This window comes from Diceros bicornis, chromosome 27 (assembly GCF_020826845.1).
Source record: "Diceros bicornis minor isolate mBicDic1 chromosome 27, mDicBic1.mat.cur, whole genome shotgun sequence".
Lineage (NCBI taxonomy): Eukaryota > Metazoa > Chordata > Mammalia > Perissodactyla > Rhinocerotidae > Diceros > Diceros bicornis.
Window position 1 is genome coordinate 5,443,183 of NC_080766.1, and position 24,113 is coordinate 5,467,295.

At 39.1% G+C, this 24,113-nt stretch overlaps 2 protein-coding genes across 3 annotated transcripts in view; both read right to left on the reverse strand.

Moving 5' to 3' along the window:
- Positions 1-1,528: 1,528 nt before the first annotated feature.
- C27H3orf38 (chromosome 27 C3orf38 homolog) lies at positions 1,529-8,880 on the reverse strand (the record flags this gene model as incomplete). Its single annotated transcript, XM_058570611.1, has 3 exons — positions 1,529-3,578; positions 5,361-5,599; positions 8,316-8,880. Coding segments are annotated over 3 exons (1,476 nt in total), but the record flags the coding sequence as incomplete, so codon positions are not given.
- A 5,520-nt stretch (positions 8,881-14,400) lies between these two features.
- ZNF654 (zinc finger protein 654) overlaps positions 14,401-24,113 on the reverse strand; it is a 79,142-nt gene continuing 69,429 nt past the window's right edge. For both annotated transcript variants that reach the window (XM_058570680.1, XM_058570679.1), the window contains 3 exons: positions 22,473-22,614; positions 16,864-19,204; positions 14,401-16,204 (listed from right to left, as the gene is read on the reverse strand). In XM_058570680.1, coding sequence (XP_058426663.1) covers positions 16,197-16,204; positions 16,864-19,204; positions 22,473-22,614 — 2,491 coding nt within the window. In that variant the 3' untranslated portion in view covers positions 14,401-16,196. The remainder of the gene's footprint in view (positions 16,205-16,863; positions 19,205-22,472; positions 22,615-24,113) is intronic.

A 24,113-nucleotide genomic window follows, 5' to 3' on the forward strand; every position in this document is an offset into this window, starting at 1 on the left:
AACTATTATGGCAAGATTTTAACACGGAGTATAAGGATCCCTACAGGACTCACAGATGTGCTTTAGGGAAGTCCATGAATTCACTGAAATACGCAACAATCATAATACTATATGCAAACATTTTTTTCTGAGGAGAAAGAACAAGAGCTCTCATTTCTCAAAAAGTCAATGACTCCCCCCCACAACCCAAATTAAGAACCAGTGAAGAAAAGCGCATTTAAACTTGCAAAAATAGATGCTAAGAAAAACGTTAAGACCCAGTTTTCATGCATTTTTATGATCTACTCAGCCATTAGAGCCATTTTGTTAAAACACAACGTTTCTGATGATTCTTTTCTTAATTAAACCACTATTCCTTAAATCCTTTGCTGGTGCTATTATAATTTCTTACTGGGACTAGGTAACTAGCCTTCCTTTAGCATAAAACTGTTACCTTTCTGAAAACCCAGGGACATTTTCCTATCTTTGCCATTTGCAAGTTGATTTAATAAATTAGAGATAGCTTTTTTCTATTATCTGGTATTTTAGTTAATAAGACACATGAAATGTGTTTTCTGGCATTCTAGATACTAATAAAACATTCCAATGTAAATATTACTTTAAGATTTTTTTTTCACTTTAACAAGAAAGGATACTTGATGTACACTCGGTTACAAGGCTCCGACAAATCCGCCTGCAGTAAAGCAAGCCCAGATGCCCCCAGTCTGACCACCCCATTACTAAGAACTATGTGGAGAGTGTTGCACCTCTACTACTTGACTCCAGATGTTCCAAACACCAGCTGAGTGTAATGAAGCGAAAGAGACATAAAGCCGGGGTCTCTGCCATTCCCTAACGCAAACAGAGCAATGGGTGGTATAGCCAGGAGTTCACTCTGCACTGTGCTTCTGGACCATCTCAAAGGCCTGATTAAGCTTTAATCTTCCTGAACAAATTTCAATTCCTCCAGGTCTTCTTTCTCCGAACAGGGGAATCTACACCTCCCCTATAACGGTTTCTAGGTAGTCTTAGGACTCGCTTAATATCCCACTCTGACCTTGGGCTTTTGAAATTCAGTAAATTTTAAAGAAAAGTTAAAATGTTCCCCAAATCTGAGTTAGTTTTGGGCCTAAAAGTTTCTTTGTGTCCACGTATGAAATTCAACCAGACGATATGATCAAAGCACCACCACTGATGAGAACCAAAGACAAAATCTAGATGCAGAAAAGTCTTTTATAGAGAATGTAAGCTTCGTCTGCTCACTCATTCACCCATTCAGTTAAACATTAGGTCCTACTGTGTGGCCAGCTGTGGGGATTCAAAGGAAATAAAACAGCTCCAATCCTTAAGAGATTTAGCCTATCAGGAGGATTTCAAATTTTAGGGGTAATTAAAGGAGCATGCAGAGACAGCAGCCTTACTTGAGCATTACACAAACTCAAAAACTCAATACTGAAGACAGCTAGCAGCAATTCCCGCCCATCCTGAGCATCTGTACTAATATTTCTGCAGTACTTGACATCAACAGCACAAAAAAAACAGATGGGAATGGTTTTTAATTTTATCCTTTACTTAAGATATTTATCAATTACATGTTACAATGATACGTCAAACTAAAAGAAAAAATTTGGCTTTAAATCTAAACAATACACTATTCTTACAGCAGACAAAAGGGACTTCCCCCCTTTATTAAGTTCTTATTTTAGGACAGACCAATTTGTACTCCTCATAAGAGGCATGGCATTAAAAAAACAAAAAAGATGAGTTTTCTCCTTCTGCTTCCAAATTCTTATTAGTCACTCTAGATGATCACGAGTAGAGTTAAGGGTAAAAGTTAACACGTACAATATATCACCATGACATTTCCCAGTTTAATTTTTTCCAAACGGCATTTTTGTAAATTAAAATTACTAAATCCAAGATCAGCAAGTAGCTGCTAGGTGATGAAGAATTTAAACTTCAAAGCAACTATGGAATTAATCTAGCAACTTAACCTTGTAACTCAAACCTCATACAACAAATCAGAGGTGAATAAATCCTAATAATTTTAATTTATGACGTGGGAGTATATCTATGTCTATATATGTATTTATGCCCACATTATAAATTTGTGGGGGTTTTTTTAGTCACCTCTTCCAAGATCTATCAAGAAGAAAAACAGTAATACATTTAAAAGTTAGGAACTTGGCACACCTTTTTAAAGATTTCAGCAGTATGTTCCTTTATATGGTAATAAATGCTCTATAAAACCGTTAGCCAAAGCCTTTGATAACAATAAGATCTGTTTTGAGAATAGCACTTATCACTGCCCAAATAGTTCAGAAAATGTTGCAGATTATAAGATTTTTATTTTGGACTACAGAAGATAAGTTTGAAAAATGTTCCTCAAATACTTAAAAAGGCAAATTAAATTTTTCTCCACCTGCTAAATTACTGAACTTTTTGCATAAGAACGTCATTCAAGTTTTCTAAAATGAGAACTCTGAGTTTAAACATCTCTAAAATATGTACCTTTTTTGTTTTTTACAATGCTGTCATGAGACGTCTTTTTAAAATTATCCAGATTTAGATAAAAGTAAATGAGCAACTTAACAAGGGGTCGTGAACACTACTAATCCTTTCCCATATGAAAAGTACAGATATCAGCCGAATATTCACTAAGTAAAGTGAAAATATTACCTGGTTTCTAAGGCACACCGTTAGTTATAACAACTAAAATGGAATTTATTTGAAGAACTGCATGAAGCTCTCAGAACATCTGCTGTACCTCAGGTAAGAGGCAAGTATTCACATGTTAGTCTGCAGTCAAGAAAGCTATTTCAGCTAAAATATGTCAATCCTCGCATCTGCCATCACTTAGACAGTACTGATGCAGCATCTGGAAGAGTTTCTGTACAGAAGATTTTTTTTAGACTGGCATACAGTGCTCAGTGCTTCAGAAGGTTAGGTAAATTCCATTCTCTTTTGTTCAACAATGCCTCATTCCCACCACATAAAGCTTGGTCTCCAGTCCCACGACCCAATGCCTGCCTTACATTAAGCTGTACTTCCTTGGTACCACATAGAGTGATTATATTATCAAAGGCCTCTAGATCACTGGGTTCAAATGTAATAGCTGGTTTCATTAATTTTCCAGGAGCAAGGGAATCCTCTCCAATAATTTTCAGGTTGATAAATTTGATTTTCCAAGTATTCTCCACAAAAGGGCAGCGGATGAGTCCAAAAATTTGTTCAAAAATGCCCAAACAAGTGTTCCCTCGGTGGACAGTCCCAGCAACTCCAACCATAACTAGACCATGGGGAGAAGCAGCGCATTTCAGTCCACTGGAATCCAGGTTAGGACTGAAAAACAGATACTCTTCTTTCACTAGTGACAGCAGACGGAGGCTCACAACGTCTGCTCCACGGTAGTCTATCACGTTTTCTTCAGACGTGTTGTAATAAAACCTGAGCTTCACATCATGCCAGAAGTGCTGTGGCCCCCACTCATCTTGAGGGGGTCCCAGAAAAGGATTCTGGGAATTAAGAAGTTCAAAGAACCAGTGACAGAATTCTTCTCCTAATCGACGGAAATCAACTTTCTCATCTCCTTTTTCCTGCTGATTAAGATAAAGAAAGTAAATATAAAAGAAAACCAAGGTTAATTTCCGTATCTATTTTTCTATCTAGCCTGTTTCAGAGCTAAGTTTTAAGGTACTGATTATAGTAGAAGAGAAATAAAAACATGTGAACTCTCTGAGCCCATCACGCATAGTTAATTCTTTTTTTCAAAAAGGGGAAAAATCATTTTAGGATCTCCTAGCTTAAACATCTGAAAATTCAGCCAAGAAATTAAGATTTAACAATGCCTCTTAAAATATCAGCATGAATAAACAGTCAATAATAATGATTTACATAAGCATTTTCTCTGGATCATATGTGGCAGTGGTTTCACAGCTGTATATCTGTCAAAACCTTCAAATTGTATGCTTTAAATGGATACTCTTTGTTACATATAAACTGTATAATAAAGTTGATAATTTAGCATTTTCACTTTTTTTTTTTGAGGAAGATTGGCCCTGCGCTAACATCTATTGCCAATCTTGCTCTTTTCTCTTTTTTTCTCCCAAAGCCCCAGTACATAGTTGTATATCACAGTTGTAGAGTTGTAGCTCTTCTATGTGGGACACCGCCTTAGCATGGTTTGATGGGCGGTGAGTAGGTCCTCGCCCAGGATCCAAACCAGTGAACCCCAGGCCACTGAAGTGGAATGCATGAACTTAACTGCTATGCCACTGGGCTGGCCCCATTTTCACTGTCTTTAAACAGATACTTCTAATATGATTGAAATAGGTTATATTCTATGATTGGGATTAATTTTATACTATTATTTTTCTTTTTTTCAAAGGAAATGTTATTGCCAAAATATACCTGATAGGTTCAATTTTATTCATCTCTGTATTCCAGAGCGTAGTACCTCACTTAGATGGTAAGAGATCTTGTATTTACTGAGCACATACTAGTGAATATACTGCACACTGTGCTTGGCACGTAAATGCTATTTCCTTCTCTCTTCACAAGACTTATGACAGATATTATCATTATGCCCATTTTATAGATAAAGAAAACAAGGCTCAGAAAGGTCAAGTTACTTGCTCAAGTTCACACCTAGCATAATGGCACTCTAATTTGAAGTGACATCTTTATGATTTCAGAGTCAATGTTCTTTTCAGTACATTAAGAAAACCCTTAGAAGACCCTTTCCTAATGTAAAGGCAAATATCTCTCACTGTAAAACCTCATTAATTCAAAACATGTGGTATGTAGTTTAAAAATCTGCAAATTACCTAGAGGTTCAGTCAATCTACATTTAAATAGTCAGACAATATCTCAAATGTACAGTGAACATACAAAGAGACAGGAATAGCCAACATCAACTGGAGGAAATTACAACAGGATATTTTCTAACTAAAAAAAAAATCAAATGTAAAAAATATTTAAGTTTCTTTCATGGAATTTTTTGCAATTTAATAACAAAGAAAGTCTTCAAAACAAGAAAGGGCTTACAACAGCATTACAGAGAACTAGAGGCTAAATTAAAGTTAAACCCATCCTGCAGTCTATCTACTCTGTTTAAAAATCCAATAGTCCTCATTCGATAAGGGGTTAAAAACATTTTTTTCTCATAAATCAATAGATTATATACACAGTACTAAACGTCAGAAATATTTTGTCTCTTATGTGCTTTACTGGTCTTCCTTTAGGATGCAAAACATATAAAGTAAAGCTAAAATTATAAAAAACAAGTAAAATATTATTAACGAACCAATTTAGATAACCAGGATTATCTAAAGAACTTCAGACAGAAGTATGGTTCAGAATATAACTAAGATCTATTTTACCTGTTGAGAGGGTCTAATATCCTCTGTCTTTACTGGCTCTGGAGTTTCCTTCAACTTCAGCTGTAATTGCTTTTTCCAGTAATCTTTTGCATGCTGAATGAGATTGTGTTTTTCAGTAGCTGGAGGTATAATAACCCCCTGTGCTGCCAAGTACTTAAATATGACTTCTCGGTGGACTTTTTTACGCCTCAAAAGTTCTTCTACACTTTGACTGTACACTAATATTGCATGAATGGCATCTAGAAGGAAATTGTAAAGATTAATAGAAAATCATGAATCACTGTAAATTTGCAGAGGGTCAGTAGAAACTCTATCAAATAATCTTTATAAACTCTTGATATGGCATTATTGCTTTTGCATGAGATGGTTATCATTTTTAAAAACCAGGAAGTAGGCTGTCAGGTTTTGGGTTTAAAAAAACAACTTCTTTGTGCTTTAAACTTCCCTACCTAAAATTCCCTCTTTCTTTCACTTCTCATAAGAGATAGTGAAATTCAAGCATTTCCTTTTAAAGAATGGTGTCTTTTAAGAAAAAAATTAAGCCAGAGGAAAAAAATTATTTTTTTAGTAAGGCCAATGGACCTAAATTCATTTACAATCCCCAAAAATAGGTAAATTTACAATATTTTAGATGTGCAAGGACTTTTAGTGCCATCTCCTCACTCTACAGATAATGAAGTCAAGGATCCATGAGGTATCAATCATACTTCTAAGAAGTGGCAGAACCAAGACTTCTACTCTTTTTTTAATTTAAAAAAAATTTATATTAAACAACAGAGCAAAGATTATTTTTAACAGGTGTGAGGTATACAGAATGGCAATAAAATGAACTCCCATATGCACACCAGGTAGCTTAAGACATAGGAAATTACTAGTCTCTCTGAGGCCCTCATTTACTCCTCCCTACTTAATACTAGTCCCTCTCTCCTCACCCACCTCACAGGAGCCACTATCCTAAATGCCGTGTAGCATTCCCTTGTTTTTCTTTATAGTTGTACAGCATAACTATGTATCCCTAAACAATATAGTTTGGTATCTTTTGAACGTTCTATAAATTCAATCCATCAACATATTGTCTTCTATAATTAGCTTTTCACTTAATGTTGTTTCTGAGATTAACCTATGTGGATATACATAGCTCTAGTTAGTTCATTCCCACTGTTGTACCAGTTTACTAGATGACCATACCACAAGGTGCCTTCCTTCTGTTTACAGACTTTCCTTCTGTGTGTCCAGTTACAAGCACTATTGGAACATGCTCATACATGTTTCCCAGGGCACAGAGGGGCAAGAAGCACGAGTATCACCTGGGAGTATCACCTGGGAGCTCGTTAGAAAGGAGGAATTTCTGGGCCCACCCCAAAACTGCTGAGCCAGAATCTGCATTTCACAAGGTCCCTGAGGGAGTCATAGGCACATTCCCATTTGAGAAGCTCAGGTCTAGAATCTATGCCTTGGAGTAAGCAAATCTTCCATTTTAGGAGAAAATGTCAAACTCGTTTTCCAAAGTGGTGGTTCTGCTTGACACTCCTCCAGCAGCTCTCACAAGCTGCTGCACATGATCACCAACGCTCCAAGTTCACAGGGTTAGTGTTCTGCCAATCCGGTACGCAGAAAAGACACCGTGTGTTTTCGGTTTTCATTTCACTGCTTTCTAAAGAGGCTGATGATCTTTTCATATGCTTATTGATTATTTTTTTCCTCTCTGAGAAGTGTCTCTTCAAACCCTTTACCATTTTCGTCCTGGGTAGTTTCTTTTTCTTCTTGCTTGCTTTCAGATCCACTATCAATTAAATCCTGCATTTTTATTTATTATAATTTTAAATTCACACTCACCATGACTACCAGAAGGTGATTAGCATGTAAAATATATAAATGCTGAAGAACTACATCAGATTAAAACTATTTTCAGTCTAAATCCTTAGGAATTTATTCTTTTAATCTTCCTGGTTTCAAGTTTCAAATGAATGATTTTCTTAAATCGCAAAAATGTAAATCTGATTTAAAAGCAGAGAAATAGTTTTAGAAGGCAGAACCTTTTGAGACAGTTAAGTCATATACTAATACAGAAGTCTAGAGTTTCCACATTTTAAAGTAAAATTCCCCGCTGAAAACTAGCCAGTTGATATACAAAACGAAATAAATGCTTAAGCTACTGACTACATTTTTATTCGGACTGGTTACAATGAAGGCTGAATGTTATTAACCCTTAAAATCTACTCTGCGAAACGTGTATTTGGCTCTGGAAGTAACGTAGTCCGACTACACAAAATCATCAGAAAAACTCTGGATCCAAAGAGACACGGATTCAAACCACGCGCTCTTTCACGGCGGCAGCCGCGTCGCCGGGAGACCGACAGTGTGACCGCCCGCCGGACGACAAGCGTCCGCGCGGCAGCAGACACCCTCCCTGAGCGCGGCCGGACGCGGAGACCCCGGGCCCCGGACACCGTGAGGAAACGGGCCAGGGCCCCACTCCGAGCCCTCGCAACGGCCGCACCCGCCCAACGCTCAGGGCGAGCATCCGGCCGCCGCGCCGTCCTCAGCGCCACCGGCCCCCAGGCCGCGGGGTCGGGGCCGCGGGGGGTCGGGGGCCGCGGGGCGAGGGCCGCGGGGTCGGGGCCGCGGGGGGTCGGGGGCCGCGGGGTCGAGGCCCGCGGGGCGAGAGTCGGGGGTCGGGGCCCGCCGGGCGAGGGCCGGGGGTCGGGGCCCGCGGGGCGAGGGTCGGGGGTGGGGGCCCGCGGGGCGAGGGTCGGGGGTGGGGGCCCGCGGGGCGAGGGTCGGGGGTCGGGGCCCGCGGGGCGAGGGTCGGGGGTGGGGGCCCGCGGGGCGAGGGCCGGGGGTCGGGGCCCGCGGGGCGAGGGCCGGGGGTCGGGGCCCGCGGGGCGAGGGCCGGGGGTCGGGGCCCGCGGGGCGAGAGTCGGGGGTGGGGGCCCGCGGGCCGAGGTCCCCTACCGTGGCGGTGCTCGGGCCGCACCAGGCGGCCGGTGACGGTGTCGCACAGGGCCGTGATCTCGGCGTCGTCCAGCAGGCCGAGCAGGGCCCGACAGCCCTCCATCTCCGGGAGGCTGAGCCCCGACATGTCGACCCCCGACTGGGGGAGGACGCCCAACAAAGTCGCGGGGCCGGGCAGTTTCCAGGCAACAGGCCCCAGCAGTGACTTCCTGTTGTCCTCCGCCGCGGCGCCTCGGTGTTCCGGAGCCCTGGGCGGAAGTGGTCGCAGCGAGGCCGGGCTGGAAGGCGGCGCCGCGACTCGTCGTTCCGGGCCGGGCGGGACGGAGCGGGCCCCGCAGCGCTGTGTAGGGAAGCCCGCGTGTACCCGAGCGCAGCGCCCCTCCCGGGGAGCCCCTCCTCCGCGGCGCCGGGAGGCTCCGCGGGCGCGTGGAGGGCGGGCTCCGCGGCGCTGACGTTCTGAGGGGCGCGGCGGCCGGGGCGGCCTCGGTGCTGCTCGTCGTCGTGCCGGGAGGAGTTGAGGGAGACTGGGAGGGGCTCGGGAGAGCCGGCCGCCGCGGCCCGTGGGTCACGTTCGCTCCCGTGTGCTCAGGGTCTTGGCACTGAGGGGCTGACGCGCGCGCGCCTCAGCTCCAGGTGAGCCGCTTGGACGTGGCTGAAGCATCGTGGAGCGCCGGCCGTCGAGTCCCCGGGAGCGGGGCCTGAGAACAGGGCGTGGCCGACGCGCGGGCGGCGCGGGGAGCTCGCGGGGAGCGTCCGCTGTGCCGGGGCCGGAGCCGGGCCTGCGGCCGGGGCGTGACGGCGCCGCTCGTCGTGGGGCGCGGCCGCGGGAGGCGCGCCGCGCCGTTTCCCGCCTGCGTGGTTTCTCGAGCGCCTGGCGTCGCCGGGCGCCCTTGCTTGTGCCGGGCCCAGGGCCGGCCGTCCGGAGCCGGCGCTCTGGCGGGACTAGCGCGACGCCAGGACGCGCCGTGGACAGACGGGGCCGAGGGAGGCGGTGAGAGGCTGCTGCTCGTGCGGGCTGTCCAGCAGGGCTGCTCGGAGGCCGCGGGGACGGGGAGCGCGCGGGCGGCACGGAGGCCCGGCGCGGGAGGGCGGTGCCCGCGGGGCGGCGTGTCTCAGCTGTGGCGAGAGCGGCTTGGCGGGAGGAGCCGTCGTCGTGGGCTGCACCGTGCCCGGTGGCCTGCTCGCGGCAGCCCGGCCTCTACCCGCTAGGTGCCGCTAGACCTCCGCGCCCAGCCGGGGCCGCCGGAAAGAGCTCCCGGGTGCAAGCGCCCCCGGAGCAGCATCTCCCCCAGCTGGGAACCGCTGATGTGGAACCGCCTGTCCGCAAGTGCTGTCTGAGAAGAATCTGCTGTCCAGTGCGGTAACCATCAGCCGCATGTGGCTGTTGAGCCCGTCTAATGTGGCCAGTACAACTGAGGAACTGAATTTTAAGTTGTATTTGAATTTTAGTTGAATTTTAATAGCCACATGTGGCTAGTGGCTACTGAATTAGTGCAGATCTGGGGCCTTGTAGGCCATTATAAAGACTTTGACTTTCATCTTTTTTTTTGTTTTATTTGTGAGGAAGATCAGCCCTGAGCTAACATCCACGACAATCCTTCTCTTTTTGCTGAGGAAGACTGGCCCTGAGCTAACATCCCTGCCCATCTTCCTCTACTTTATATGGGATGCCACCACAGCATGGCCTGCCAAGCAGTGCGTCGGTGTGCGCCAGGGATCCAAACCTGGGAACCTTGGGCCACCACAGCGGAGCGCGTGCACTTAACTGCTGCGCCACCGCGCGGCCCCTTTTATCTTGTACCTCTGTCTTCACTTCCTATCTTTTGCTCAGTGTCCCACTCCAGACTAGTCCCAGTGGTTCCCTTGCTATTTGCTCTTTCAACTTGCCATGCGGGTTTCTGCCTCAGAGCCTTTGCTGGTCCTGTTTTGCCTGGGCAGTCTTCCCTCAGATATCTGAATGGCTCTCCTGCCCTTACTTCATTCAGGCCTCTGCTCAAACATCCCCTGTTACAGAGGCCTTCCTTCAGCCTCCTGTTGAATCACCTCCAGCAATGCCATGCTTACCTATTCCTTTCCTACCCACTTGATTTCCCCCGATAGCACTTAGTACATACTGCGTGTGTGTTGCCCCTCAGTAGAATGTGAGTTCTGTGAGCCAAGCAATTTTATCTGTGGGTTTTTTTTTCTTCATTGCCTGTTACAGAGCCTGTCACATGGTAGGTAGCAATAAATATTTGTTGAATAAATGAGTTGTAAAGCCATTGGAGGATTTTAATGAGGAATGGCATTATCTGACTTGTTTCAAACAGGATCATAGCGTTGCTGGTGTGAAGGGCAGACTGAAGAAGGGCAAGGGTACTGGCAGGGAACCGGATTAGGAGACTGCTACCACCGTCCAGGCGAGAGGAGAGTGTGGCTTGAGTGGAGGACAGACAGATGATGAGTCAGGGATGACTGCAAGGCTTGGGCAACTGTTTACTGAGAGGAGGAAGACAGGGAGAAGTGGGTTTCAGTGGAGAAATCAGGAGTTATCAAGAGAGATGAGGCTTCCTGGAGAAAAGTGGTGATGTCCACGAAGGACTAAGCAAAGAATGAGGAGTGGGGCGGCAGGAGGCTGAAGAATTGCAGGTAAAGGGAGCAGTAGTGAAAAATGCATGGAATGAAACAGCGTGGTTGTTTTTGGTTGGAGCCAAAGACAGTAAAGGAGCCTTAACGAGAAGAGAAATTGAATAAAATCGTGAGGAAGGGCTCGACCAGGCTCTTCAGACTTCATTCTTAGAACCTTCGAGAACTGCTGTCCCCTTTTAACAGTGGAGGAAGTCTGCGCTCAGTGGATGCACTGCATTGCTTAAGGCACAACCAGAAAACTGGCATGCTGGAATCTGAATACAACAGATCCCCACACCTCTTTGACCCGTTCCCATTAAATCGAGTTTTGGTAGTTTCACTTACTTGAATACTTCAAAAAAAATTCTAGATTAGAGTGGTTTGGAGTATTAGATCTTATTATTAAAATATCCATTCATCCAACAGTAGTTATTAAGTTCTTATTAATAGGGGACTTCTTTAAATACCCTGGAAACAGAGTTTCTAAGAAGTCTCGATGAATTTAACGGGAAATAGTTTACCTTCTAGGCAAATAGGAAGAAACTTGTTGCTGTAGATCTGTGGTTTTTAAACCTTAGCAAGTACCAGAATCACCTGGAGGACTTGTTAAACGACAGATTGGTCCCACAGGTGACCAAACTTTCTAACAAGCTTTCAGGTGATGCCGATTCTGCTGCTTCCAGGACCACGCTGTAAGAATCACTGCTAGTAAAAGAATGACACATCAACCAGCCATCTCCACCAGACTTCATCCTGTCTCTGAAATCACTGATCCTCGGGCAAGCGTGACCCTCTCTATTTGGATATATTAGATCCACTCATACATTTGCAGGGAAAACTGCACCGCAGAATGGAAACTGCATGACATTCTGGTTTTAGGAGGACACATCTGATTTTTTCATTCCCACCTCTCCATTTATTAGCTGAGTGACTTTAGTCAAGTTATTTAACGTGTCAGAGCCTTGGTGTCTAAAAATCAGTGTCTGCCTTTGAGTTGTTTTAACAATTAGAGGTAACACATAAAGTAGCTGGTAAATAATTTAGTAAACCAGAAGCCGTTTCTTCTCCATTGTGCAGCACCTATAAATAAGGCATGAACATCTCTCATTTTTAGTTTTATTCCATGTAATACTGGATTGCCTCCATTTCAAATCTTTATAGCCACAACTTCTGTCCGTTATCAGTTGATTCTTGAAATCAGTATGGCTCTCATGCTATGAAAAGTAACATTTACCTTGGCAGTGTATTTAGTTATACTTGATTGCTTCCCAGAATTCCTCAAGTTTCAGAAAAGAAAAATGGAAAGTCCAGATAACTCCAATAGCTTTATCTAAATACCTCAATACATTTCTTTAATAGTCTCAGATCATACGACTATAAATCATAGACTGAGAATTCTAGATCTCGGCTCTAGGATGCTTCAATAACTCTCATTTGTGTTTTTCAAAGCATATCTGTAATATGTGTAAATTACTGTATTTAACACAATATCCATTCTTTCATTTGCAGTGCTATCTCATCGCATTAGAGAGATTCTTCTTCAGCCCCCATTTTTTTGTAGTTGCAAGTTATAGAGCAAATAGTATACAGGGCTTTCCTCTGTTAGTTCCTCTTACCAAAAAAGTAGGAGTCCTCATGCCCAAGGACCTCATTCACTTTTAGATACAGATTATTAATTGGCTTAAACATTTTCCCATTGAAATGCTTTTGTGGGAAGTAATTTTCATCATCATTTACAAATTTCAAAGTGACTTCACAGAGTCACTTGTTTTTTAAGTTCCACCAGAGGCTCTTCGTCTTTGAAGAATTACCAATGTAGGTAAATCCATCCACTGTCTTGCTTTTGGAAAGTTCTGATATTTGTCTTCCACCTACTAAGTCTGCAGAGGGTACTGTATCACACTGAAACCATTTACCTGAAATGACTATAGTATCCAGTGTTCTATCAACTTGTAATTCCTGTGTATGGACCTTAGTTAAAATGTCTATTTTGTGTAAACTTTTAGATTTTTTGTTTTTCTATAATGTTTTTAAAAATCACTCAATAATCTAAATATGGTAATAATATTAAGTGAAATATATCATTCTCTTAGGAGACATAATAGAAATTTCTTATTTAATATATATTTTAAGCCTAATTCCTTTTGAAGCAATGTGCTACATAAAACTGAACACTTCATTACGAACAAGGACAATGTTTTATTGAACAAATCTATGTACAGTACAAAAAATTTCTTGAAATGAGACACTATTGTTGATTTATTGCAGTTCAATGGCTCAGTTTTAATTTGTACTCTTATAAAATGCAAAGTAAAATAATTTAATGTTCAACAAGGAAGCACAAATTTCCTTTCTTGCTGAATCTGTAATCTTTCACATATTAACAATTCCAAAATGCATATGCAGCATTTAGTCATTCTGAAAAGGTGTTTTACAGTACCAAATAAATTAAAAAATAAACACTATCATCCCTTTTAGGTTTCTCATCCATACAACAGTTTAAACCAAACGTGAAAGGAGTACGGCTGAACCTTCAAGTGTGATTTGAAAAGAATCACAAGTTTAATGTTATAAATTATCTACTTATTATATAATTGGTGGTTTTACAAAAAATGAATATGGCTAAAGCCCAAAGTACCAGTGTCCTTGTCCACGGAGAGTCCCCTTTTCTACCTCCTCCATAATATCTGAGCAGCAAAAATTCAGATTTGCTATTTTCTTGACCTTACTGAAACATAGCAGAAAGTTAATATTTAATGTTTTGAAGGAAACTTTTATTTAAAAGCAAGGGATTGAATCTTGGTCCATGTCAGATAATACATGCTCAAACTATAAAAAAAGAAAAAAAGAGAAGAATCCGAGGAATAAGAAGAAAGCTTCCTTTTCTTCTGAATCTCAAATTAGAACTGTTGGAAGTTTATGCACCCCATAAAAGCAAAATGATGTAAAAGTTTATGTTTTATAAGACATACACAATAAAATGCACACATTCTTTCAATAGCAATTATTTGAGAAGCATATAAAGAGGTTAGAACAGTGTGGTCAAATAGAATTTTATAAAACATTCCTTGATTTAGTTATATATAAACCAATTTGATGTGTCTTTCAGAAACAGTTTTCCCTTAGCAACACAAAAGTAGAAATAAAACCTCAAATTAGACAAAAGAATAACAAGTGTTTAAAACATCTTGCAAGATCATGAAAATAATTTCCAGACATGGATTTATGTCAACAGTTAACTACTTATAAAAAAATAAAAGGTTAAAAATGTGATAAAATGTTAAGTTGTAATTTTAAACCTCTGGAAAATGTACAAAGCAGAAATTATATTTAAAAAAAAAAAACTCCATTGTCCAAATGAACTGGTTTTTAAACAGACTTTTTATTATATGATGTATTTTAGACTGAACTGAAATATAACTCAACTATTATATTTTTAGTATCAGGAAGTATGGAAAAACTTTTTTTTTTTTTTAAGTTGACCTTAAAGTATTTACAAATCTGATTGTGTTTACTTATCTGTCATTTAAATATAAATTCCACAGCCTAATGTAGGCTATATAACAAAACAAAAACAAACCTAAATTTGACTGGAATGGACTTATGACTATCAATTGCATAGTAGTGAATGCCTATTATAAATAAACTAGTAAAACTGGAAAATTTTTTTTTATCTGATCTATCATGACCTGGAAATCCTAATTTAATAAAGTCTGGATGCTACCCTGGAAGAAATGTTCCACTTCCTTAGTAACTTCCCTCAAGAAGCTTTAATATCCAAAAATTTGTAACAGTAGGGTCTGATGAGATGATCTGCTTTGAACAAAAATGTATCAGTTGGAATAACTGGAATATTTAGTTGACACTGGTACATCAGTAGCTCCATTTCTGAAGAATTTGCCTTTGCATTTTTGTTCATTTTATACCTGCTATAGATTAACACAGTACTATTAGGTAAAAGATCTTTAAGCTTCCTCTTTTAGAGAATGTACAAGTGGAACACATCTGAGAGGGTATTTTAAAAAACACTTCTTGTTTCAACAATTATTGACTATTAAGTTAAAATCTTCCTTAGGAAAATTACTGGTCATCAAGGAAAATAAATGCATCAGTATATTTTATGTTGTTGCTGTGCAAATTTTTGTGTAAATATTTCCTTTTATATATAAAAATTACTATTCAGACCAAATTCATCACTAATAAATAAGAAAGCATGAGTCATATGGCTTATTTTAGAATTAACTCTTCTAACTGAATAAAACCAATGAATTCTTGACCTGATTCTTAGCTGATAAATTTTTTTTACAGCCAGTTATTTTTATAGGACTTTACTTAGATAACTCACATTAATGTCTAAAGGACCTTACTATGAATCATCAAGCAATGTCCTAACACTACTCTATTTACAAATAGAAATATCCCAGTGTGCTTATACCATTATTCACATTGAGGAATTTGCAATTCAGTGTTTTCCTCCAACTAGATAGCCTTTAATGGTCTTAGATTCCTCCCATCTCTCCCCAAAGTTACTGATGGTACTTTTTCCATTTAATTGACACTGCTGCCTTTTAAATATAACTCATTGGTATTACAGAAATGGCAAGTGGAAGATTTCTATCAAGAGCCTATTACCAAAGCATTGTTGTCTTGTTTACTTTTGTTTTTTAATTTTCAGTGCTGGCATGCCATTCACTGAACTTTGACCTGTCTAATCAGTAATGTAGAAACAACTTAGAATCTTTCATGGATAGCATGGTGATAAATCATTATAATAAACCAAATAGCAAGGTTCCTTAAACCATGTTTGACCAGAAGGGAGGACATAATCTGATTATGCATGACAAGAAAACGAATCTCATTTGTAGAATACTTTAAGTTGTTTATTGTAAACCAACCCTCCCTCTTTTTTATAGTGGGTTAACTTTTCCCTTTCTGTAAGGCCATAGCTGGTTTTTCTTTCTGACTAGTTGACTGAATATATTTCTCACATAAGCGAAACTGAACATGCTGCTATTAATCATCATCAACTTTTATAAAATGTGGTTTTCGGGATAACTGGTACTTTGGGAGTTTTGTAATAACCCTTTTGGAGTCTAAACCAGCACATCTCCTCTGTGAGTTCATTCTAGAAAATGTGCTTTGTCTTTATCTTTAGTAATCCGAGACCGCTCTAAAATTAAGGCCATCAGGGAAATAGCAAACTGATGATGCATTTTCTTGTAGTGCTTTTTTCACACTACTGCTTGATCGACAGATCTTTCTGAAACATTTTTATCAGGCACCTGTAAAACAGAACATGTCTGTTAATTCAAATTTTATAGATGTTCAACTGGAATTCTAAGTCAGATTCCTGTTTAATTGATACCCTTACTCATTCAAAGAATATTTATATTAGTAGAAAGGCAAGCTCTTCTTTTGCTTAATTTTGTTTTTCAATTATTTGCTGGTTCTTTTTTACTTCTGTTTTTGTAACAGAGGCTCAACTTCACTTGGTTTATATTTTGGCATGCAGATGAAAAACATTTCCACCTTAATTACTTTGTTCTAGAACTTTTATTATATGACACTTAGAATGAAGAAAAGCCTTAGACACAGTGAAAGAGTATGATCAAAGAGTACGCAAAACTTGTGTTCCAGTTGTGGCTTCCACAAGTTCACAGGCTTGTGCCTATGCAAATTGCTCAACTTCAACTAGATAGCCTTTAGTGGTCTTAGATTCCTCCCATCTCTCCCCAAAGTTAGTGATGGTAGTTTTTCCATCAGTATTCAGTTGCTTGATCTATAAAACAGGAATAGTATAGTAGTTGTATGAATTAAAGGAAATGATGTATGGGGTAGTGCTTTATCATCTGCTATACAAATGTTCATTTTTTAACCTTATACAGATCTATGGCATTTTCTATTTCTACAGATATACCCACTGAGAAGATAGAAGACTTACTTTCATCATCTGAATCAAATCCAAAGAGTGTCTGACATTTCTTTTGTGCAAGGTGGGCCTCAAGTGCTTCTGCATTACAGTAGGTGGTGAGGCATTTGCCACATCTCAATCTTTTCACTGATTTTTTACAAACGTTATCTTGATCAGAACAGGCATCTACTCTATCAGTCAGAAATTTTCTACGTTTTGGCATACTAAGGTACCGTTCATCCAGGTAACTGGGAGGCAATGGTCTGACATATGGCTTTGTTAAAATTAAGCCATATGAAGTATGTTCAGTCGTCAGATTTGGTTTGGAAGGTGCCTGAGATACTGGCAGGGTATTGTGTTCTTGTGGTACAACATTGGGTAAAATGGAACCGTTTTCTGTCCCAATTCTATTTGTATCAATTTTCAAAGCAGGATCTGATGAAACTAAAGGTGTCTGCTCTATTCCACGGTGTCCATTGACTAAATCACTAACACTACAGTTATTTTCAGCATTTGGCTCTATGTCAGGCATCTTTTGGTCTATCAAGCTTACATCAGAAACAGTGTCATCAGAATGTTCATTTCCATTCTGAACTAAACTGTCTGTTTCCTTTTCCATACTTTCTATACATGTCTTTGGTTCTGCAGAATCGTTCCTTGATTTGCTAGTAGAAATTGGCAGACTAACAGTTTGTTTCTCATTACTAGGTGAGTCTTTTTCCTGACAATTAGGATTTGTGTCTGTAAGAACATCCCAAAGAACTGCTTCACTTGGCTGTGCAGATGATTCTGGTGTTTTACTTAAATAGTGCTGAGCTTCATGTTCATACAGCAGAGGAAGATCTTCGAAAAGCTCATGGCATTCTGGAAAACTACACTGAGCTTGAAATATTCTGTGACTTTTTGTGTGTTGAGCGAGCTGGAATGGCAGCTTAAACGACTCATTGCAATTAAAATGCAAACAAAAGTACACATTTGGATAGCTGTGTCTATTAAGGTGATCTATAAAATGCTGAGAATCTTCAAACTGCCTTTGACAAAATTTGCATTTTCCTTTGCTCCACTTCATTACTGTTTGCCGCACATTTAAATCAGTTGGATGAACAGTCCTTGCATGTTTATTTAGAAATCCAATTCTTTTAAATATCCTGACACAGCCAAGAGCAGGGCACTTAAAGTTTCCTTCTTGATCTGTAGCATATACGTCTTTTGGGTGGCATACAGTTCCATTGATTTTATGAAGTACTGAAGATTCTTGATTCAGGTCATAATCATCCTCTTCATAATCACCTTCATCCTCTTCCTCATAGTCATCCTCACATACAGGTAAAGGCTCCGAGACATTATTTAAAGAAGTATCAGGACTGCCATTTTCAATAATGTTTTCAATAACATCTTCTGATACACTTACAGGAATTTCAATGAATTCAGCCACATGTGCAGGGATGACTTCTTTGTTTCCAACACTGGAAGCAGTAAAAGTCTCTACTTCCAAATCCTTATTATCAGAATTCCCATTTTCAAATGAAATGAAAGAACTGGAACAATGTAGTTCTTCCAAAGCAGGGATTTCCTGATCCTCTTGTTGAACTGCAGCAATTTGCTGTCTCTGTATTTTCTTAATATGATTCTTTAAATGCTTCTGCATAAGTCCTCGGTTTCGAAATTTCCTACCACATATTACACATGAAAAACTGCCCTTTTTCTGATGAGCCTGGGCATGCCTTACAATGTGACCACCTAGAAATTCCTTGTTACATAACATACACCGATGTCTTGGGACACTGTGATCTACTTTGGAAGCACTAAGAGCTGTGAAGTTTTTCTTCGTGTTAATATGACCTTTAGGTTGCACTCCGGATAGCTCATCAGGATCAAGCTCTCCAGTGCTCTGATCTGTAAGAGAGTCAAGCCCTTCGTCTAAACCTTGCTGTTCCACTGCATTTTTCAGATTACCTGTAGAATTTTCCAGTGTACTTTCATGTAGAAATCTAACTGCTGATTTATCGCTCAGTAAAGCCACACAGTTTTTCTTAATCATTACGAAGTTCCAGAATTCAGGATCAAAAAACAATCCCTTTTTCAAAATTGGAAGTAATTCAAAACGAACACGATTTTGAACACTACTTGTGCCTTCATTATATTCTTCATCTGGACGTTTGTAAAGCTCTTCAACAGTATGATAAGCTTCCAAGGAGCGCTCAAGAAAAAATATTGAGAGTGCACAAATCCTGAGGATCTCCAAATCATTTGGCAAAAAATGTGCAATTGTTTTATAAATTAGACATTTAGTTTTGGGATCATCATGAAGGTCTAGCTGTAGAGCACAACCACATATTTCAACACAAATTTGTAAGCCTTCTTCTTCAACCTGTAAAAAGAAAAATATTACTACTAACTAAATACCTTTTTTAAAAAAATTATTACACTAACTAGTTTATCTTTTTAAAATACAACTCTGAAATGAAAGCTGAATAAACACAGTATTCCAAATGTGTAATTTTCCTCATTGGGTAACCTTTTTAAATTCTTTTTTAATATATAAATAAATCTTTCTTTTTAAACTTGAGAATAATCTGGAAAAGATAGCATTTTAGCTTCCAATTTACTTTATTTTCAAGTTTGACAAGGCCTACTAATTCAAAATGCTTCAGAACTTTATGGTGATTAAAATACAAAATGCTTCATAAACTTATGGTGATTCAAGTTTCTTACAAATCTAGGCCCCCATTTATTATTTTAGGTACCAACCACACATTCTGTGGCAAGAAAGGTTATATACATTTAAACATATTTATGAATATTTGATAAAAAATAAAAATAGATTTAAAAACAATCTGCTTATGGAAACTCTTTTATGAAGCTGTACTAAATAATATTATTTTACTTTTTCAGTAATATTATTTATCCAACTAAGGGGAGAAGTGTGGCCCACATGAAGAGGGCAGGTACAATCTTTACAAATCTAATAAGGTTATCAGAATAATGAACCTACTGGAAGTTATCTGAAAATCATTCAAGCTTTGAAACTTTTACTGATGACTCCAAGATAACTGCTTCAGCTTTTACTTGGGAATTTGTTGTGTATCCACCTTAATTCAAGTTATAAATAATGCCTGTAGTGATTTGGAACGAAATAAATGCTTGTTTGAATAGAAAGATATACAATAAAAATATGTCTTTAAAATTATGTGTGTGTGCGCATCATACTGCTTGCATACAGTGTATCAGAGGTGACAGGAGGAACACTGCCTCACCAGCCTCGTGTCCTCTTAGTCCCTTACGTGCTGTGTGACCCTGCTGAACTACTTACAGTTCCACAAGCAGACTTAAACTTTGCACATCATACTCCCACTTTATCTAGCTGGTAAATTCCTACTCATTTCCTATTCATTCTTTGTGAATCAGTTCTACTCTGAAAATTTTTCTCCCCGTTCATTCTGGCCCCTGCCCTGGGGTAGAGTTAAACATTCTCTATTCTTTCCACTGAGAATAACATACTTATTTCTGAAAAGCATGTACATACTGTTTTATAAGTATCTGTGTATGCCCCTCCCCCCTGACTTTGAATTTCTAAATCACCAGGACAGGATCTCATTTTTTGTATCCTCCTATGGTTAGCGTAGAAGTTGGCATATAGTGTGACCTTTGAATCATAGAATGAATGGGATCAGATCTATTCCACTGACTTTAGTTTTCTCCTATAAATCCATCATTTCCAGCTTGGAATCCTTTTCTGAATTCAAATTTCTTGTTTCTAATTGTCCCTTACAATTAGATATTCCCACCTAGATTTTCCAGATACAGCAAATTCAGAATCCACTGCTTCAAAACAGAATTCCTTCTCTTTATCGAAAGTTCTATCTACATCCTCTCTCTTGACTCATGAAATTATAATGTACCCAGTTGCCCAAGTTTAAAAATTTAAGGATCATCACAAAAGGGAACAGCTACTTCCTTACCTGAAATCTTTTAATGATTCCAGTATATTTAGTGACCAAAGTTCCAACTTTTAGTGTAGCATTCAAGGCCCTTTAGGATCTCCAGCACCCCCACCCCCGCCCCTGCAGTCTCTCTCAATAGTTTCCTCTCCCACACACTTCCCCATGTTTCTCTGCTATTAATGCCACTGGACAGATGTGAGAAACAAAAAATGAGGCAAAAGTGCTCTATAAACTACAAAATCCTCTACAAATGTTAGTATTAGCCTGATGTAGCATTCAAAACCCAGCTTAAAGCATCTTCCTCTGTGAAGCCTTTTCACATATGCCATCTGTAATGTCTCCTTCTTCTGAAGTCACATAGCATTGGCTGTGCCTCTTTTCACAGCACCAAGGCATGTGAATGATCTGACTGTAAACAATTAAGCACATTTTTAATATTTATTTTACCTTTGAATTTTTCCTCTTATAATGTATCCTTAGGTTGACCAGACATATGAAAATAAGAAAGCTCTATGATAATTGGCTGAACTTCACCTATACTGTAAACTTTCTATAACAAAAGTCTCTCAATTTTTGGTGCAAATGAGAATCATACGTAAAAATATATATATGGATACATCTTTACTTTTTAAGAAGTTTCACAGGTGATTCTGATGCACTTCAAATGCTGAGAAGTAACCTATAGCATAGTTTGTGTTTCTCCCCTTTTTGGCAGGGAGACAATCTTGGATCCATCTGAATGACATTTCATTGTTTAATAATGAAGCTATTAATGCAGTCAGCAAAATAAATAGGAAATAAAACAAAAAAACCCTCTGATACAATGCTGCCAACTTTATATGATGGGAATATGATTACTGCGTGGTCATACATCTAATGAGAGATGTGATAAACACATAAATATATAAGAAAAAATTAAAATATATTATTTAATGGATGCCTCCTTACATATTTAAAAGTAACCCACATAAAGATTCAGTTAAATGGAGCTACCTAAAATGTAGGGTAGCTTTATCTTTCCTATCTTTGTATTCTAAGTTCTGCTAATATCCGAGGGAGAAGAGTTAGAGGATCTGCAGGATCCACTTTTTATGTAACAGTCATATGCAGAATTGTACTCATTTGCAAGTGGCCCATGAAAAACCTGCCTCAGAACTATTTTTAAAAACAGGTAATGTGTTTTTACTATCACTTCAAATAAACATTTAAAAAATTTATCCTTAAGTTTCAAAAGTACCTCAGAATTCATTATTCCTTTTCACCTAAACAACAGACTTAAAACTATGAATTATATTTCTCTCTGACAGAGAGCAAGTATTAACTATAGATATACAAAGTTCATTTGCAAATTAGTTAAGATTCTACAAACAGGACTTAGGATAATGTTAAAAGTGACAAACTTATGTAATTACAAGAAGAGATAATAGCTTTTTATGGAAGCAATTGTTCCCATATTAGATTTTAAGTAAAATTTTTTCTCTTTTTTCAGTTATTTTCATTTATGTATACCCTTTGTACCATGTTGGGAGTTTAAGGTTGCGGGAGAGGGGAGGATGTAATATATGGAGAATGTGGCCTTAAAATCCTCCTTTCTCTTCAGCTTTATAATCAGATAAATTTTATAAGAGATTCAAGTTTCAGTGAACTGTCATTTAAATTTCATTTAAAATGAAGGGATAAATATATCCTATTTACCTCATCTTTAATGATTTTCATGAAAGGAAATATGACTCTCACATTAGTTGCTGTTCTTAAAAGCTGGTAGCATTGATCTACAAAAACTTGTTTTGAAGGATTAGACTTAAGCTGAAGTTTACTCCATATGAAAATCAACTCCCTGTAAATGAGAAAAAAAGAGAAAGATCAAAAATACAGCTTATTCCAATACAGACATTAGCCATCTTTCCTTGATTCTATAGTGCCCTGGCTGAGATGTATACAAAGTGAGCATAAATGGATATTATGTTAACCTCCAAGTACTTATGCTACCTAATGGGAATAACAGAAGCTGGGAGAAAAAGAGAGATCAGAAATGGCAATTTTGCAGTGGGAAGGAATGAATTCCAATAATATGCTGACAAACCTAAGGCATCTCTGGTACTTGATCAAAACAAATTCTAATCCCAGTGTACCAATATTAATGATATTACTTAAAAAAAATAAACTTTGGCCTTTAATTAGTACCCTATTTGCAGATTTAGAAATCAATGTTGTAGACTTTCTGCAAAGAAGAAATGTTTCATATTTTTCATTTTCAATCTGTTAAGTTACCAACAGTACTACAAATTAAAAGTGTAACTATATTATAGTACTGATTCTGAGGTTTTATGTTTTGGATCATCTACTCTTCCATTAAGATGTAGTACTTTTAAACAGACAAGCTATTGGCCATTTAACGTTTTTCATAGGTAGATTCTTTTCTAAAATATGGCCAAGGTTATTACATGAGCAAAGTGGGACTAGTGGGTTTTCAGGCACAGAAAATCATAAGATATAATTGATACATTTGGATATCACATTTTAGCAAATTAGAATTCTTTAAAACATATCATAAAAGTTATATAAAGCATCATAATCTAAAAAGTATTAAAATAATGGATGAAAATGTTTTTAAAAAATATGGTTTACTGAGTATGTACTTTGATGCCAGTACATACAGCTATTAAATCTAAGGACAGCTTGACTACTATCGTGAAGGTGCACATAGTTTACTTACTGAGGTGATACAGAAAACACAAAACAGAAAAGGATGTCAAGCAACAGAAGAAGTAAAACCAAAATTCCATCTTCATTTCATACTAGCTGTGTGGGTATCCATAAGTTTCAGTCCACCACCCACTTTGTTTTGCACACGCAGTCCTTTAAAAAGCTCACCAAGTTTCATACCTTGCTCCTAAATCTCCATCTGAGTTCTTTCCCAATATCTATGCCTGGGTATTTCAATTAAGACTGCCTTCTATCACCTTAACCCACATAACACAAATCATATTCCTGCAAAATTGATTATCTTTTCCTACATCAGTCAAAGACACTAAACATTCCTCTAACCTGTTTGTTTCTAACCTGTTTATTTTCCACAGTCTTTAGATTTCTATTATATTTTTGCCCACAGCCATACCATTCCTTCTCAATGCTACCACCTTTAATTTTATACATATACTTCTACAGGGGTTGCTAAATTTATCTGTTTCCAGCCTCGTAGATCATTTCATTTAGTGTTTATTCAGTATGCCGTACATAATGTTAAGAGCAACAGAAACACAGGTTTTAGAGTCAGAAGGATCAGGATTTGAATCCTGGGCACTCTTCTAGGTTGGTCTCCTCACTGTCAGTTAA